The sequence below is a fragment of the Myotis daubentonii genome, chromosome 9 (genome assembly GCF_963259705.1).
Source record: "Myotis daubentonii chromosome 9, mMyoDau2.1, whole genome shotgun sequence".
Lineage (NCBI taxonomy): Eukaryota > Metazoa > Chordata > Mammalia > Chiroptera > Vespertilionidae > Myotis > Myotis daubentonii.
This window is the reverse complement of record NC_081848.1, coordinates 34329209-34348613: the sequence shown is the minus strand read 5'-3', so window position 1 is coordinate 34348613 and position 19405 is coordinate 34329209. Positions and strand designations below refer to the sequence as shown.

General features: G+C 43.3%; 1 protein-coding gene and 2 long non-coding RNA genes across 3 annotated transcripts in view; 1 reads left to right on the top strand and 2 right to left on the bottom strand.

Moving 5' to 3' along the window:
• The window catches only part of LOC132240730 (hemicentin-1-like), a 346372-nt gene that overhangs the window by 244325 nt on the left and 82642 nt on the right, over positions 1–19405 (top strand). Inside the window, exons 12-13 of the mRNA XM_059708312.1 lie at positions 1003–1153; positions 5687–5849. Coding sequence (XP_059564295.1) covers positions 1003–1153; positions 5687–5849 — 314 coding nt within the window. The remainder of the gene's footprint in view (positions 1–1002; positions 1154–5686; positions 5850–19405) is intronic.
• LOC132240740 (uncharacterized) overlaps positions 6146–19405 on the bottom strand; it is a 95300-nt gene continuing 82040 nt past the window's right edge. Inside the window, exon 3 of the long non-coding RNA XR_009454394.1 lies at positions 6146–6212. This is a non-coding gene — a long non-coding RNA (uncharacterized LOC132240740). The remainder of the gene's footprint in view (positions 6213–19405) is intronic.
• LOC132240743 (uncharacterized) overlaps positions 11051–19405 on the bottom strand; it is a 37022-nt gene continuing 28667 nt past the window's right edge. Inside the window, exons 2-3 of the long non-coding RNA XR_009454397.1 lie at positions 13686–14125; positions 11051–11305 (exon numbers count right to left, since the gene is read on the bottom strand). This is a non-coding gene — a long non-coding RNA (uncharacterized LOC132240743). The remainder of the gene's footprint in view (positions 11306–13685; positions 14126–19405) is intronic.

Genomic DNA, 19405 nt, shown 5'->3' with positions numbered 1-19405 from the left:
TTATTTTCCTAAGTCAGATAATATTTTTTTAATATATTATTGATTTTTTTATAGAGAGGAAGAGAGAGAGATAGAGAGTTAGGAACATCAATGAGAGACAAACATTGATCAGCTGCCTCCTGCACACCCCCTACTGGGGATGTGCCCACAACCAAGGTACATGCCCTTGACTGGAATCAAACCTAGGAACCTTCAGTCTGCAGGCTGATGCTCTATCCACTGGGCCAAACCAGTCAGGGCATCAGAGGATCTTTAGATACATTTATTACATAATGCTTTAGCATGATATTAAAAAGACATGGAATTTTTTTTTGCCTTATTTCCATATCGTAGGCACTTTTTTTCAACATAGGCTTCTCTGAGTTAATATTGCACCTGATGACTGAAGAGGGAGTAGTAGCTGTCCAGTAAGAATGGTAAAGGGAAAGGCAACAAGTGTTCCAGGAATAGGGACAGTGCAGAGACCCACTTCACTTCAATCGCCCACTGCCAGTGTCCGATCTTGGGCTTCATGCAAAAGTAAAAGTGTTTTAGTTCTAAAACATTAAATACCAATGTCTCACTTTTTGAGCATAGTTTCCAATTCTTCAAACTTTGTACTTGACCTCTTCTTACACAGGCTTTTCAGCCTCATAGAGACCTCTGGTCCCTTGATTCTTTCATGCTATACCAGGTACCAGCTTCAGCCTTCTCTAAACTCCATGGGTCACCTCCCTGAATTGGTCTTTTGTCAATTCTGTTACATGTTCTGACACTGCTACTCTTCCAAGAAAGAAATTAATTTATTTGCTTAAAATTTTTTTTCTGAGCAAATAAGCTGAATAATATTTGAATGAATGCTTGAACTTACTAGTTAACCATAATTTGAGAGGGAAATTTAGATAGAGGGAGGATCCACAATGTATTTCTGTTAGAGGGAATATGATTGGGGAGCCACTGAATAAAAAGTAAATGTGGTAACAACTTTCTTGGGAAACTAATTGTGGGACATCTGTGTTTTAGTTGTTGAGCCCATCAGTACAACAGTCAATGAGCCCATCAATACTACAGTCATTCCTGTGGTTACATCTTTGGCAGCACTTCTGATAATGCTGATTTTCATTGGACTACTTTATTTACTAAACAACAGTCTCAAAAACCGGTCCAAAAACAGGTAAAGGTATTCTTTTTCCAATATACAATCATCCCTTCTCAGAGATATCTGTCCTTCACCTTTCTGCTTAGGAACAACATAAAAATCAATCAAGGTCTATTCAGAGGAAGTCACACCAATGAGACTCTAATACCTCAACCATAAAATGTGGAAAATAAACTTTATTTATAGAACTTCTGTGTAGATTAAAAGAAATGCTTTACATGAAGCATTCTTGCCTTGAACTACCACAAAGGTATTCAATGAAAGGCTATCATTAATAATCTTGTGACAGAAGAAGGAGGAAGAAAGAAATAAATGGAAAGATGATGGAAGGATCAAATATTCATGATACACTGAATATCCATGAGGCATATCAAGCACTCATTTATGAGATCTTAAATTGACCACCCATGGGAAATACTTATTTTTCTATCAACAACTTTTGCACAAGAAATAAGGGTAAAATTTATAGCTGCTCATTAAGCCAAGAAAAAGCTACAACTATGCTAGGTATATTTGCCCCCACAAGTACGCGTGTTGGCCCAGGTAATACATTATGAACCCCCTTGTTCAAGATACCTTTAGTCTTTAAAACCACACAATCAGAAGAGGATTGATGAGGCAGAGAAAAACAGGGCCTGTAAACACTGCTCAATTTTTTTTGAGACTTTACATGGTGTGCTTGCAAACTCTCCTAAGTGTTCATCTAAATCATCTGTTTCCCTTGGCACTTTGCTAAATCTTAAATTGATTCAATAAACTGTGTATTTAAAAATAAATAAATAAACAAACAAACAAACTGTATTTTTGCCATGGCCAACGTAGATCACTGGTTAGAGTGTTGGCCAAAGAAACAAAGGATCATGGGTTCACTTCCAGGCCAAGGGTACATACCTGGGTTGCATGTTCAATCTCTGGTTCCAGTCTGGGTGGGTGTGTGGAGGAGGTAATCTATCAATGTGTTTCTGTATCCCTCTCACACAGGTCTCTCTCTCTCTCTCTCTCTCTCTCTCTCTCTCTCTCTCTCTCTCTCTCTCTCCTGCTCCCCTCCCTCTTTTCTGCTCTTAAAAAAAAAAAAAAAAAAAGACAAACATAAAAACAATGGAAAATATATGCTCAGGTGAGGATTAACAAATAAATAAATAAGTAAACTCTGTATTTTGAGTTTATTAATTTGGCATAGAGATGTTTAAAGCATTTTCTTATTACTCTTTTAATGTCTAAAGCAGCCGTGGGCAAACTACGGCCCGTGGGCTGGATCCAGCCCATTTGAAATGAATAAAACTATTGAAAAAAAAGACCGTACCCTTTTATGTAATGATGTTTACTTTGAATTTATATTAGTTCACACAAACACTCCACCCATGCTTCTGTTCTGGCCCTCCAGTCCAGTTTAAGAACCCATTGTGGCCCTCGAGTCAAAAAGTTTGCCCACCCCTGGTCTAAAGTGTCTGTAGTAATGTCCTCTCCTGATATAGAAATTTTGTGTTTTTTATCTTTCTTCCTTGATTAAGCCACCTAGAAATTTATCAATTTTATTAATATTTTCAAATATCTTTTCTTATCATTATTTGCTAGCAATATTTCATTTATTTTTGCTGTTAATTTAATTATATCCTTCCTTATTTGTGTTTAATTTGGTCTTCTTTTGAGAGTGGAAGGGAGGGAGAGGGATAGAGAGAGAGAAACATTGATGTGAAAGACACACAATTGGTCGCCTCCTGCATGCTTCCTGACTGGGCCAAGGATCAAGGCTGCAATGGAGGTATATGCCCTTGACTAGAATTGAACCCAAGACCCTTCAGTCCTCGGGCTGATGCTCTATCCACTGAGCCAAATCTTCCAGCGCTAGAAGCTTCTTAAGTGATTGGTTTTTTATGTTACTTCTTTCCTAATATCAGCACTTAAACATTTAATACTATAAATTCCTTTCTAAAAGGGTACTATGCTAAGTGAAATAAGTTTGACAATGACAAATACCATATGATTTCACTAATATGTGGAATCTAAAGGACAAAATAAATTAACAAGCAAAACAAAAACAGACTCAGAGAACAAACTAATGCAGTGATTGCGAACCTTTTGAGCTCGGCATGTCAGCATTTTGAAAAACCCTAACAACTCTGATGCCGTGTCACATATAGAAATTTTTTGATATTTGCAACCATAGTAAAACAAAAATTTATATTTTTGATATTTATTTTATATATTTAAATGCCATCTAACAAAGACAAATCAACCAAAAAAATGAGTTCGCGTGTCACCTCTGACACGTGTGTCATAGGTTCGCCATCACTGAACTACTGGTTGCAAGATAGGAAGGCAGTTGTATGGATGGGTAAAAAAGATGAAGAGATTAACAAGTACAGATTTGTAGTTACAAAGTAGTCACAGGGATGTAAAGTACAGCACAGGGGATATAGCTAATAATATTGTAATAACTACATACGGTGTCAGATGTGTACTAGATTTATCAGGGTGATCACTTAATATGTTATATAAATGTCTAACCACTATGTTAGGCACCTGAAAGTAATCCTATATAATAAAATGCTAATATGCAAATTGACCAAATGGTGGAACGACCAGTCTCTATGACCTGCACTAACCACCACGGGGCAGATACTCAACACAGGAGCTGCCCCCTAGTGGTCTGTGTGCTGCCACTGGGGGAGCACCGCTCAGCCAGAAGCCAGGCTCACAGCTGGCAAGCACAATAGCATTGGCAAGGGCCTCTCCCACTACCGCAGCAGCGTTAAGGATGTCCAACTGATGTGGGGAGCAGGCCTAGCCATACGTTGGACATCCCCCAAGGGCTCCTGGACTGCGAGAGGGCACAGGCTCCTGGACCCCTCCCCTCGCCCACGAGTGCACAAATTTCATGCACCAGGCCTCTAGTATAAAATAATATTGAGTCTCAAAAAAAAAAAAAACAACCTTTAATAATGGGGCCATCAGAACCTTCCATTTTGGATGAGTATGTGAATAAATTAGACCACATTCCACAGTAGTTGACCAATTCTAATACCCATAACAATCATTTAAAAACCTATCATTAAAAAATCTTTTAACCCAATTCAGAATATGGTGAATAAACTGTACAGATAAAATATCCTCTAGCTTTAGCTGTATCTCATGAATTGTAATGCAACCCAGGTATGTGCCCTTGACTATGAATCAAACCCATGACCCTTTGGTCCAAGGGCCAACATTCCCTAATCAATGAGCAAAGTGGCCAGGGCATGTGTTGTATTTTTATTATTCAGTTCAAACATTTTCTAATTTCCCTTGTTATTTCTTTTTGATCCATGGGTTCTCTATAAATGTGTTAATTTCCATCTACTATCATTGCCCTTCTACGTGAAGAAACTTTAACATTTTTTATTGTGTGTGAATGCTGGTAACAAATTCTCATGGGTTTTTTTTTGCCAAAGAAGCCTTTCTTTCCACTTTCTTTCTTTCTTTTTTTCTTAAGACTATTTTCACTTGATATAGAGCAAGTGTAGAGTAGCCTTTATTGTTAACGCTAGTTTAGTGCTATTCCAGTCATAATCTTTCTGGGCTCTCTACTAAAAAGCAAGGTATCTCCACTCTGACTAGTTGGAACTACTAGTATAATGTCTTTCAGTTCTGTGTGAGCTCTGAGGATTGCTCAGTTAAAGTTTCCATTAGTACTTTGCCTCACCTCATATATAGCACAGTATTCAGCTATCAGTTCAGAAAATCCCTGTATATATTTCTGGAGCTCTCTCTCTCTTTGCCTAGCTTCATTTTCTCTAGTATTCTGCTCCAAAAATTCTACCCCTCAGCCTCCCTGAACTCTGATCTCTGTCTCTTCATCTTCACAAGGCAGCTCTGTCCACGGGATTCTCTTCTCTGCTCTGCAGTCTAGAAATAGTCCCAACACAGTAGGTTGAAAAATTATGTTGTTGCTCTTTGCTGCAGGATCATAACCCTATGGGGCTATTATTTAACGTCTGAAACAGTTTTAAAATATGTTTTATCTGATTTTATTAGTGTTTATGCCAGGAGGGATTGTCTAGTCCCAGTTACTTCATTATAGCTGGACGCATGTCTGTTATTCTTTCTACAGATGGAAATAGTCCTTTGACTTCTATAACCCTATTAAAGGTCCTCCTGCCCTTAGAGCCTGCCCAAGAGGCTACGGGAAAGAGCTTAGGAAGGCCAAACTCAAAGTGAGAGGCAGGCTGTCATGAGCCCTGAGCACCCAGGCACTCCTCCCAGGACCAGGCTGAAGTAAGGCAGGTGCCTAAGACACAACAGTTAAGGAGACACTAACTCAGGTTCACATAAATGCTGCCCCTGTTCTTGCATGACACTGAGAATAAATGCCTCCTCCTACTTCACATCACCTGCCTACACTAGTCCCAGCTCTGCCCTGGGCATTCTTGCTAAGTGTGCAAAGAATGCAATGCCCGGGGTTCTCTTTACTTGGATCACTTCTCAAGGCTGAGTTTGCAGTGAGCAACCTTAAGAAATAAAATCATTTCTTTTCTGAGCAAAAAGCAAACTTGTTTCCTCATGTTATAGAAGTGGTAAACGCGAGTACGACACCCACCATGGCACCTGCCAGGCCACCCGTCCCGTGACCAGGGATTATGCCGCAGTCCCTGCCGACCAAGTAGAGTTCTATGCTGAGTGCAACCCTGAGGGCACCAGTGCCAATGCCCCCGGGCCTGCCATCCTGGCCTACGCCTGTGTTGCTTCCACCAACCCTGACCAGGATGGTGCCAGGGCCCATGCGCCCAAGACTGCCCCCGCCTCCCAGGAGGACCATAATACCAGCCCTGACCAGGACGGTGCCAGCGCGGACCCGCCCGGGACCGCCCTGGGCAACGCTGCCATCAGAGCAGACACCCCCAAGGCCACTGATGCAGACCTTGACCCAAAGGCCGCCTGCACCTACCTGCCTGGGACAGTCTCCGCCGCCCAGGAGGACCACACTACCAACCCTGACCAGGACGGTTCCAGCGCGGACCCGCCTGGGGGTGCCCTCCCAAACGCCGCCCCCACTGCCACCAATGCAGACCTTGACCCAGAAGCTGCCTACACCTACCTGCCTGGGGCAGCCCCGGCTAAGGTCCATGACACCATCTCCTCCAGCGTCTCAAAAGCCTTTGCAAAGGTTTGGCTCTTCTTCAAATATGACCCTAAGAAAAAGGCGGAACTCCACGGCATTACGGAGAGATTCACTGGCCTGTCCATCGGTCCCTGTTTGCAGAAGGTCTCGAGGGAATTATCCTGTGTGAATTCACAAATAAGCTGTAGCTCAGCTCAGTCTTCAGGATCAACCACTCCCATGCCAAGCAGGCACCCGCTAGAAAACCTCTCCAACTTCAATAAGAACATAGTCAGCCACCTTGAACCCCAGGTGGCGGTTCCAGCCCAATGACCTGTTTGAGAGCCACATGAGGCAGGGGCAGGTGTCTCCCCTGGCTCAGGCTCTGGCCCAGACCAAGGGGCTGCGTGTGGCATGGACATCGGCACCAACTACATGGAAAAGCAGGAGCAGAACGTGGATGATGCCACCTTGAAGGTGACCAGCACATCGTGGGCCTCCAGAGGGGCACCAACAAGTATGCCAGCCATTCAGGCATGATGCCATGTGGCATGAGAAGGCACATATGTCTACCTCTGCAAGGATCATGTCCTTCCACCCATGGGCCATGCAACCATCTGCCTGCAAAGGGCCACTGTTAATGTAAGTAATATTCAAACCTGTAAAGACTTTTTGTGAGTTTATTTGCACTAAACTGTCAACAATTGCCGGGGAAACAGAATCTCAATAGATTCAGATAATGCCCCGGAGAACAGCAGTTCTTGCCCTTGTTGTATACATTACAATGAAAGTGTTAGGGGCAGAAATAGAATGTTGGGGACCAGTTACAATGATCAGAAATAGTAATCATGTTCTGATTACCATAATGGTTCTGTTTTGTTTTTTTGTTTTGTTTTTTAAATATATTTTTATTAAGATATTACATATGTGTCCTTATCCCCACGTTGCCCCCTACCCCCCCTCTGCTCATGCCCTCACCCCCCCCCCCCCACTGTCTGTGTCCATTGGTTAGGCCTATATGCTTGCATATAAGTCCTTTGGTTGATCTTTCCCCCTTACCCCCACCCTCCCCTACCTTCCCTCCAAGGCCCAACAGTCCAATAAATGCCTCTGCGTCTCTGGATCAGTCCTTGTTCATCAGTTTATGTTGTTCATTATATTCCATAAATGAGTGAGATCATGTGGTATTTATCCGCTCTCCAGTTCCATCCATGCTGTGGCAAATGGTAAGAGTTCCTTTATCTTCTTCCTCTTCTTAAAGAATACCTTTCAGCATTTCATATAATGCTGGTTTGGTGGTGATGAACTCCTTTAGCTTTTTCTTATCTGTGAAGCTCTTTATCTGACCTTCAATTCTGAATGATAGCTTTGCTGGATAAAGTAATCTTGGTTGTAGGTTCTTGGCATTCATCACTTTGAATATTTCTTTCTGGCCTGCATGGTTTCTGTTGAGAAATCAGCTGACAGTCGTATGGGTACTCCCTTGTACGTAACTGACTGTCTTTCTCTTGCTGCTTTTAAGATTCTCTGTTTGTCTTTTGCTCTTGGTATTTTAATTATGATGTGTCTTGGTGTGGTCCTCTTTGGGTTCCTCTTGTTTGGGGTTCTCTGCACTTCCTGGACTTGTAAGTCTATTTCTTTGACCAGGTAGGGGAAGTTTTCTGTCATTATTTCTTCAAATAGGTTTTCAATATCTGGCCCTCTATCTTCTTCTGGTACCCCTATAATTCTGATGTTGGTATGCTTGAAGTTGTCCCAGAGGCTCCTTACACTGTCTTTGTATTTTTGGAATCTTTTTTCTTTTTCGGTTGGGTATTTTTTGTTTCTTCGTATTTCAAATCTTTGACTTGATTCTTGGGATCCTCTTGTCTGCTGTTGGATCTCTGTATATTATTCTTTATTTCAGTCAGTGTATGCTTAATTTTTAGTTGGTCTTTTTTCATATCCTCCAGGGTCTCACTGAATTTATCGGCAGTTTCCATAAAATTCTTGAAAAACCTTATAAACATGGTTTTGAACTCTATATCCAATCGTTTGCTTTCCTCCATTTCTGTCATGTGTGACCTGTTTCTTTGTCTCTGCATTTTTTATGCTTCCCTGTATTGGTAGAGTGGTTTTGTGTGCTAGGTTTCCTGTAGGGCCCAGTGGCTCAGCCTCCCCAGTTACCTGAGGTGGACACTCTTGGTGCACCCCCTTGTGGGCTTTGTGCACAGTCTTGTTGTAGTTATGCCTTGATTGTTGTAGAATCACTGGGAGAAATTGACCTCCAGGCCAATTGGCAGTGAAAATCAGCTGTGTCTGCAGTGGGAGAACTTCTGTGCTAAAGACATCCTTCTGGGGCAAGACTTGCTTCAGTGGGGCTTTGGTGCTCACTGAGTCTGTGCCCTGAGTGTGTCCCTTATGCATCTGAGGAGTTGTAATCTGGATGGTCCCCCTCTGACCACTGGGTACAGTGGCTCTTGGATCTAAGGAGGTGCTAATTTAGCCTCTTCCTGAGGTTACCCAGCAGGAGCTACGAAGACAACTGCAGATTCCCCTTCCTTTTTTGGAGTTTGGAGGTGCCCTGATGAGGCCCAGCTGTGAAGCAATGCAAGCTGCTGTGGGTCCTTGGGCCTTCTCTTGGAAGTTCTGGGTCTGTCTGGCCCAGCTGCAATTTGTTAGGTAATTTTCAGGTTGAAAAGGGACAGGGCATTCGTATGCAAAAGCATCTGCTGCAGCCTTGGTGGGGCTGGGTCTCAGGGAATCAAAGGGCGGAGCAAGCAGCTATGGCTGGTCCTCAGGCCTGCCCTAAGGGGCCGCGCATCTCAGTGTCCTGATAATTGCTGCAAGCACCTCTGAGGGAAAGCCACCCTCAAGTTCAGAGTTCTGCCTGCTGCCAGACAGTCCAGTTTCTCCCCGTATGAGTCCTGGGTCCCCAGAGACTTCCCGGAACTGGAGTTCAGAGCAGTCGGGAGCTTGTGACTCCCTCCTGATTCAAAAAGACAGCTGCCTCCTCAGGTACCAGGCCCTTTCCGCACGCGAGCTCGAGCCTCCGTACCTTTGCACTTTACTTCCACAGCTCCTCTGAGTCTCAGTGTGCTTTTCTCTTTTCTTCTAGTTGTAGAATTTACACTCAGCCAGCCTTCCTGTAGTTCTGGATGATGTCCGTTTTGTCTTTTCATTGTATTTTTGAAGTTGTTGTGGGAGGCAGCAATTTCCCAGTGTTTACCTATGCCACCATCTTAGTTTCTCCTCAATGGTTCTGTTCTGATTAGAGAAAGCATATTCTAACCTGGCTGAGAGTATACTCCCAGGGCCACGGGAGCTAACATCGGAATGCAGTCCATCCTCCTGTCCTGAGAAATGCCTTCCGTTATGGAAAGATTTATAACCTCTGGCTGAAACAATCTAGTCCCCGAGGCTCCCACCATTTACAACCCCAGCCCCTGTTGCCTGTAATCTGGTCCTGGGACTCAGAGGCTTTCGACCTTCCCCTGTGAAAATAAGCAGATAATCTTTTCTGTATAAGAGAGGAGTTTAGGCAGCCTCCATTTTGGCTCCTAAGCTGTGAAAGGAGATGGAGCAGTAAAAAAAAAAAAAAAAAAAAAGTTAAAAACTCTACTGAAGCACAATACACCATAGCTAAGATTTGGAAACAGCCTAAGTGCCCATCAGTTGGCTGTAGGTGATTCCAATAGGCCCTGGAATGCCTCAAGATCTTCCTACAATGGAAACTAGGGACCAGTTTCTTAAGACCTATGTACTGGGTATCTCTTCTGCTGTAATCTCTCTCAGGTTAGAAGGCCTCCTGACTCAAGGCTCTCTTCTTGAGTTTCTGGTTCATAGCCATTGCCCGAAGACTACATTTGTTCTAATCAAGATTTGGAAGTGAAGCAAATTGGAACCCTCCTGGGAAGGACCTTACCTGTCTTGCTTACCACAGAGACTGCTGTTCGGATTGCAGAGTGAGGTTGGACCCATCACACACGGGTTAAGGACAGACACACCTCAACTTGAACAGCCATACCAGGACATATCCCCTTGAAATTGATGCCAAAAACTGTGAGCTGTCTTAATAACCATCATGTACTGGGGATCTATTTGCTTTAGGGATCTGGCAAATTGCAGGGGCTTACAATGTGGGCTGGGGAAATGTGTACAATCTGGATTATGCTTACCCAGTTAAGTTATTGGTTATAGATAACTTGAATGGCTTGGATATTTCAGCCTTTAGGTCAAAAGATTGGCTAGGACTAAATTTAGGAGTAGATGTCACAGGACAAGATCCCCTAGACCCGTGGTCGGCATACTGCAGCTCGCGAGGCACATGCAACTCTTTGGCCCCTTGAGTGTGGCTCTTCCTAAGTCTTAGGAGTACCCTAATTAAGTTGATAACAATGTACCTACCTATATAGTTTAAGTTTAAAAAATTTGGCTCTCAAAAGAAATTGTAATCATTGTACTGTTGATATTTGGCTCTGTTGACTAATGAGTTTGCCGACCACTGCCCTAGGCCACTGCCACCACCATGCAAATAGCAGTAGGATATAAGGGAATGAATGCCTGGGTGGAATGGATTAACTATTCTGCGTGCACCCTAAATAAAAGCGATTGTTACGCTTGCACAGCAGGAAGGCTAGAGCCCCAAGTGGTCCCATATCCATTTGGATGAACCTCAGACAGTAAGTAACAGGATGGAATATGTGCTTGCCTTGTACCAGGAGTAAACTGCCTTGGGAAATGCTTTCTGTAAGACTCTTGCCTTGTTCTCATTCAACAGAGGTAAAGATTTAGGACCCGCCCGCCCCCGTCCCCACCCCCCCCCAAAAAAACAAAACAAAACAAAACAAAAAACAAAACAAAAAAAAAACGATCTGGCCTGTCCTCTGATATAAACTATACCTCATGCTTCTCAAGAGTAGGAACAGTGTTCGGAGTTTATGAGAAACGTATCTGGATGCGTAAATGGCCGAGTATCCTCAGAAGCCCATCGTGCTGCACTGTCTGGTGGTATTATGGGGGATCCTTACTTGTGACCTTGCCTAGCAAATGGAGTGGAACTTGCACTCTGATACAATTAGCTATCCCTTTCACTTTGGCATATCATAAACCTTTTTTATTATTATTATTATTATTAGTTAAGGTATTACAAATGTGTCCTCATCCCCCCCCCTATTAACTCCAACCTCCCCCCCCCCCCCGCTGCCCCGCACACTCATGCTCCCATCCCCCTGTTGTCCATGTCCATTGGTTTGGCTTATATACATGTATACAAGTCCTTCTATTGATCTCTTCCCCTTACCCCCACCCTCCCCTACTTTCCTTCTGGGGATTGATAGCCTGATTGCTGTTTCTCAGTCTTTGGGTCTGTCCCTTTTCATCAGTCTATGTTGTTCTCTATAATCCACAAATGAGTGAGATCATGTGGTATTTATCTTTCTCTGACTGGCTTATTTCACTTAGCATAATGCTCTCCAGTTCCATCCATGACGTTGCAAAAGGCGAGAGTTCCTTTTTTTTTTTTTTACCGCAGCATAGTATTCCATCGTGTAGATGTACCACAGTTTTCTAATCCATTCATCTGCTGATGGGCACTTAGGCTGTTTCCAAATCTTAGCTATGGTGAATTGTGCTGCTATGAACATAGGGGTGCATATATCCTTTCTGATTGGCATTTCTGGTTTCTTGGGATATATTCCTAGTAGTGGGATCACTGGGTCAAATGGGAGTTCCATTTTTAGTTTTTTGAGGTAGCTCCATACTGTTCTCCACAGTGGCTGCACCAGTCTGCATTCCCACCAGCAGTGCAGAAGGGTTCCTTTTTCTCCACATCCTCTCCAACACTTGTTGTTTGTTGATTTGTTGATGATAGCCATTCTGACAGGTGTGAGATGATAACGCACTGTCGTTCTGATTTGCATCTCTCGTATAATTAGTGACTTTGAGCATGTTTTCATATGTCTTTCGGCCTTCTGTATGTCCTCTTTCGAAAAGTGTCTATCTAGGTCCGTTGCCCATTTTTTTATTGGATTGTTTATCTTCCTTTTGTTAAGTTTCATGAGATCCCTGTAAATGTTGGAAATTAAACCCTTATCGGTGGTATCATTGGCAAATATGTTCTCCCATGTAGTGGGTCTTCTTGTTGTTTTGTTGATGGTTTCCTTTGCTGTGCAAAAGCTTTTTATTTTGATGTAGTCCCATTTGTTTATTTTCTCTTTAGTTTCCATTGCCCTAGGAGCATTATCAGAGAAGAAATTTCTTCGGCATATGTTTGCGATTTCGCTGCCTGTGGATTACTCTAGTATTTTTATGGTTTCCTGTCTTATGTTTAAGTCTTTTATCCATCTTGAATTTATTTTTGTGTATGGTGTGAGTTGGTGGTCTAGTTTCATCTTTTTGCATGTATCTGTCCAATTTTCCCAACACCATTTATTGAAGAGACTGTCTTGACTCCATTGTATGTTCTTGCCTCCTTTGTCAAATATTAATTGGGCATAGTGGTTTGGGTCGATTTCTGGGGTCTCTATTCTATTCCATTGATCTATATGTCTGTTCTTGTGCCAGTACCAAGCTGTTTTAAGAACAGTGGCTTTGTAATACAGTTTGATATCTGGTATTGAGATCCCACCTACTTTGTTCTTTCTCAGGATTGCTGCAGCTATTCGGGGTCTTTTTTTATTCCAGATGAATTTTTGGAACGTTCGTTCTAGATTTGTGAAATATGCCGTTAGTAATTTAATGGGGATTGCATTGAATCTATAAATTGCTTTGGGTAGTATGGACATTTTGATGATGTTGATTCTACCAATCCATGAACACGGTATATTCTTCCATCTGTTTATGTCTTCCTCTATCTCTTTTTTCAGTGTCCTGTAGTTTTTGGCATATAAGTCTTTTACCTCCTTAGTTAAGTTTATTCCTAGGTATTTTAATTTTTTTGGTGCAATGGTAAATGGGATTGCTTCTGTAGTTTCACTTTCTGTAAGTTCACTATTGGTGTAAAGAAATGCCATGGATTTCTTAGCATTAATTTTGTATCCTGCTACATTGCCGAATTCATTTATTAAGCCTAATAATTTTTTGAGGGAGTCTTTAGGGTTCTGTATGTACAGTATCATGTCATCTGCAAATAAGGACAGTTTTACTTCTTCTTTTCCAATCTGGATGCCTTTTATTTCTTCTTCTTGTCTGATTGCAACGGCTAGTGCTTCCAGTACTATGTTGACCAGGAGTGGTGAGAGGGGGCATCCCTGTCTTGTTCCTGTTTTTAGGGGGAATGGTTTTAGTTTTTGCCCATTGAGTATGATGTTGGCTGTGGGTTTGTCATATATGGCTTTTATTATGTTGAGGTATGATCCCTCAATTCCTATCTTGCTGAGAGTTTTTATCAAGAAAGGGTGCTGGATTTTGTCAAATGCTTTTTCCGCATCAATTGATATGACTATGTGGTTTTTTTTCTCTCAATTTGTTTATGTGATGTATATCATAAACCTTTTTTAATGGACAGACAAACTAGGAATAGGAGAAGGTCCAGGGGGCTCCTTTGATCCCCATTGGGGTGACAGGAGGAGTGCCATAGAGTTTAAGGCTATAAATCAGATTGCCGCAGGATTTGAGTCTATCCTGTGCTGGTGGCCACTGCGAACAAGAATGTGGTGGATTAATTCTATTTACTAGAACCAGCAAAGGCTCTTTAACTACACTTGAGATGCAGCTACAGGGATAGTGAACAGCTAGAAGCCAGCAGCAGGGTGACCTGGGAGAACAGGCTGGCCTAGGATCTGATTCTGGGAGAAAAAGGAAGAACATGTGTAATGTTGGGTGCCATTGCTGCCCATTCATCCCTGACAACACAGCACATGGATCGTCACTGAGCCCTCAGGCACTGGCAGCTTTAGTGACAGGTGAGCTGGAAGCTGGGATCAAGGGTCCTTTCTCTGATGCACTCAAGCGATGGTGTTCATAATCACCCCATTTGATTAGGAGCTACAGTGATGGGATGTTACATCATCCCATGTATGGGGCGGGGAGGGGTATTATCCAAGGGTTAATTGAAACTGCACTGACCAAACAGCAAATTAGTCTCCTCCTAGATAGACACTGTAGAGCAGGAAAGTCAATGAGTATCAGCCAAGTTTGAAGAAGAGTTTAAATAAAGAAAAGGGGCGAATTGTGAGAATAAACAAGTCATCTTTTCTGTCAAAGAACAGTTTAGAAAGCTGCCATTTTGGACTGCATAACTTGGCAGCTGCCATGTTGGCAGCATGGCTTGCAGCTCCCCTGGGGGCTGCCATCTTGAAATGGCAAGGGCCAACCCTTCCCTTTGAATTAGCCAATCACAAAAGACTGTGTGCCTGAGCTCCAATCAAGAGCAAAGGACAAGCCCTGATCGGTTTAGCTCAGTGGATAGAGCGTCGGCCTTTGGACTAAAGGGTCCCGGGTTCGATTCCAGTCAAGGGCATGTACCTTGGTTGCGAGCACATCCCCAGTGGGGGGTGTGCAGGAGGCAGCTGGTCGATGTTTCTCTCTCCTCGATGTTTCTAGCTCTGTATCTCCCTCTCCCTTCCTCTCTGTAAAAAATCAATAAAATATTTTTTAAAAAGGGCAAAGGACAGGTCACGCATTTCAGAGATTATAAAGCTGAGCAGACCACCTGCTCAGTGTGCGCACCCTTCTGCCTAGAAGTAAAGATGTTTCCCTTGCTCCCTGGCTCCCAAGTATGTTTTGTGTTCTACCAGGACCCCTCAATTTGGGGGCTTGCTTTATTTCTAACAGGCCCGAGGTTCTGGTCCCTGGAAGCCCTCCACTTATTCCTGCAGGAATCGGGGAGCAGACAGGGGCTGGCCCCTTACCTTTTGAATGAAGATGAATGGGCCTGTATACAAGTCAGAGCCAGAGGGTGTGAGACTCGTAGCCCACGGGAGTCATGGACCTGGGCCTCCCTGCAGTTCCCGTCCTGGACACCTGAGAAGCAGGGCACCTTTGATTTCAAACGGATGGTCCGGCGGCAACATGCCCTCCCCATGGTCACGGGCACCCAGGGTCCCAGGGAGCTGGCCCTGGTCTGATGAGTTGGTACGACAGGCCTCTTCATGTGTTACATGTGCATCAAATGGGACAGACGCGCCCACCACCTCAGTGTCAGGCCGTAGGTGAGCCCTGCTGCCCACCCAGCTCTGCCTTGGGAGGACCCTTCCCCTGGCTCCTGGTCCCTAGGAAGCAGCAGGTATCCAGCACTGTCCTGGGCACTCCCATAAGTGTGCCCCTCATGTGTCCTGGCCGGGGCCCCCTTAACCCCTCATCAACCAGTCACTATGCCCCTCAGTGCTAACCTGTAACCTGTCAGGCCCTGAGGGAGGGTCTGTGTCCTCAGGATGAAGACTCCAGTGTCTTCTCTGCCTTAATTCCCTGAGGGTGTTCATGCCTTCCAGTATTGTAAAGTGTATCCAGTGTGTAAATGAATGTTCCATATGCCCTGTGTGCAGCAGAGTTCTCTGCCCCCTCAATATCTCTCTACAGAGTATAATAAACTATTATTGACCTTGATTTAAAAGAAAAAATTGAGGGACAGATGACGTTCATCAAGCATAAAAGCCTGAGTGGACAGCCCACTCACTGTGCATTTGCTCCCAGACCCTGTGCCTGCCCACCCTCCTGCAGGAGTAGATATTTGCCTTGTTGTCTGGCTCCTGAGTACCCTTTGTGTTCTGCCAGGATCCCTGGTTTGGGGGGGATCGGCTCATTTCTAACACCCCCCAGCCTGTATGACTTGTAACCTGCAATGGTTATACCATGCCTGTTTTCCCATGCCTGTATTTCCTACTTCCCACATAATCTTTGTCCTTTTACCCAATGTAAGCAGCTGGCTCATGGGGAGAGGCAGAGCAAAGTTTTGTGGATGACCTGCTGCTCTCCCATACTACCAGCATTATTGGAATAAACGTTTATATGAATCAACCCTGTCTCTGCTTAATTGGATAAAGTAGTGATAGGCATCCCGGACCCATTGGTTGTTTGGTTACAAAAGGAGGAGATGTAAATGGGTTACATGGAATCCATTGTTGATAGATTAGGGAGGTGTGAGAAAGAAAATCAGGGAAAGCCTCTGGATAAAAAGTAAAATGATGGACACATGCTTCTTTTACATAGGTGGGTACAGGATAGTTAACAGTCAATAATTAACAAGATAATACTAAAATGAGGTATTCTGTGGTCTCCATGCTGGCACCCTGGCACACTGGTTATGTTCTGTGGAGTCCAGAAAAAGGGAAGTTTTAAGTTACCATGATATTCCAAAGGTATGTTATCTAGATGCCAAAAGACAATAGGCTCAGTTGGGATCAAAGTTGATCTTTGTCAGGGAATATACTGGCCTAGGACATGATTACCCACCATAGACTGCTTTTTAATTAAAAACTTTAATTTCAGACCGTTTTTTGTGGTTACTTTATGTCTCTGAGTTTGAAAGGCTGCCATGCGGGCTTTCCCTGAGTTACGTTAGCATGTGGCCACTTTTCCTCCACACCACTAACAAGTGTGCCAGCCACATGGGCATGACAGCTCCCAGGAACCAGCGGTAAATCTATGACACCAAGTTGCACACTGCAAGTGTAACAACTCCTTCATGTCTCTGCAGGTGGGTTACATGCTGAGTGCCAACCAGAGTGGCCTGGGTAGGCAAACAGGACCTCTGAGTGACTGAGGCAAAGCCAGACACCTGCCCCCTCCATACATGTCCCCTCTCCCCTGACAAATACTGCATGAGAAACTCCCCAGATGCCCTGGGGCCAAGGATAGTGTGAAATACCAACTATGGACTAAAGGCAATAAAAATATCCTTTTTTTTTTTTTTTTTGAACAGCATGAAGAGAAATAAATCTCTTAAATTCAGCTTCTCATCTAAGGTAGTGCAACCACTGCATATACAGAAATCCATTGAGAGATGTTTTTTTTTCTTTCTTTCTTTCTTTCTTTTTTTTTTTTGCTTAAAGTATTACAAAGGGTATTACATATGTGTCCTTTTCTTCCCCCCGCCCTTGACAGTCCCCTAGCCTCCCCTATCCCCCAGTGTCTTATGTCCATTGGTTATGCTTATATGCATGCATACAAATCCTTTGGTTGATCTCTTACCCCCTCCCTCCTGCCCCCCAACCCTCCTCAGTCTTCCCGCTGCAGTTTGACAATCTGTTTGAGGGAGCTCTGCCTCTGTATCTATTATTGTTCAAAAGTTTATACTGGTCTCTATTATCCATGAATGAGTGAGATCATGTAATTGAGAGATCTTTGAATCACCCCTGTGGATACATGAGAGATGGATGCAAATGAACATGAACTTGTGCTTACTACTTTATTATGAGTAATGAAATCTTTTGATAGGGGCAAAAATAAAATATTGGGGACTAGCTATAGTTATAAGAAACATTAATCATGCTCTATTAACCGTGATTGCCTTGTTCTGATTAAACAAAGGATATTCTAACCTGGCTGGGAGTTGTATATCCCTGGACCTTGGAGTCAACCTTGAAATAGGGTCCATTCTCATTCAGGAACTGCCTATTATCATGGAAATATTAACAACCTTGTTGCCCAAACAATGGAGTTCTGCCCAGCCCTCATTGCCTACTTCCCCATGCCTGTAATTCCCATTTTGCATACCCATTCTTATTCCTTTTGCTACTTCCCCATGTAACCTTTGTGCTACCCAATATAAACAACTGGCCTCTGGGGGTTGCAGAACCGAGTTTTGTGGATGACCTGCTGCTCTCCAATGCTGCTGGCAATTTTGGAATAAACACTCATATACACTGAGTAGCTAGATTATTATGGCTGGCCAGATTATTATGACCCCCTATCGGTACTTCCTTGACACTTCCAAAAATACTGAATATTAAAAATGTCCTAAGCAAATACTCTCAAGGTTTTATTATTATTATTATTGCTTGCTTAACTAATTCATTTCGTTGTACTGATGGGGTGGTCATAATAATCTGGGCGGTCATAAAAATCTGGCCACTCAGTGTATGATTTAACACTGTCCCTGCTTAATTGGCTCAAGTAGTGACAGGCAGCCTGGACCCATTGGTTGTCCGATTTCACTTTGTCTCTGATCCAGCAGTCCTGGTTCTCCTGGCAGACGGTCTGGGACAGCAGAGATCAAGGGGATGGATGTTTATAGGGAGAGTGGAACATTTTCGGGGAGTGTGAGGTGTTCATATTCAGTCACCCAGAACCAGTGACTACAGTGGCCAGTTGCTGGGACAAACACCATTCTAGGTGTTTCTGTGAAGGTACTTTTTAGATGTATTAACATTTAAAGCAACAGTCTATGAGTGAAGCTGACTACTATCTATAATGTGGGTGGGGCTCATCAAAGGCCTTAAAAGATTGAGATCTCTCAAAGAGGAGGAATTCCGCATCCAGACTGCTTTCAAACTTAATATTGCAATATCTACTCTGGATTTTGCAAATACATTCTAGAATTTTCAGGCAATAGCTACATCTGAAAATTTCAGAATGGCCAATCCTCACAAGCCCTATGCACTTGGACTACAGAATTGAAACTTTCTCAACATTTCTTCCCCTTCCCACTGTGACAGGTGAATTCTGCCTTTCAGGTGCTCTTATATGGGTAACTTTCCTGCCCCTTCCTTAATGGAGAGAGGCATTCATTTTCTATAATGTGGGGTCCCAAGCTCAAGAGAGTTCCTACCCTTCCCCACCAGTAAACATTCTTTTGCTTCTACCCATTTCCCAGCAGAAATCCTATAAAAGGTTCAATAAGTTTTCCTACCCCATCCCAGTAGCTGACAACTTTTACTTCACATTAGAAAAGAGTCTGGGAAGTGGATGGGGTTCTGTGCCTATGTCCCAAGGGTTACTCTTCCTGGATCCTGCCCTGCCTCTATCTTCTCATGAGCACTTGGTGGACACCTGCAGATAATGGCTGGTAAGGGAGTGTGAACTTTCCAAAAATTCCAAACTGTCCTACTAACACTTACTCAATCTTTAGTAATTTATTAAAATCCCAGTCTTTCTTTCCTCCTTCTTTTTGTGTTCTCCAACAGAAAAAGAGTTCATGTGTCCTATCTCCCCTTGGAAAGGTCTGTCACCCTCTGGAACTTGTTTCGCCTTCTTGCTTCATTACCTAGTTCTCTGAAGGGCTCCAAAAAGCCTATGGTTTTAGAGATCATCATGATTTACCTGTTTGGTAA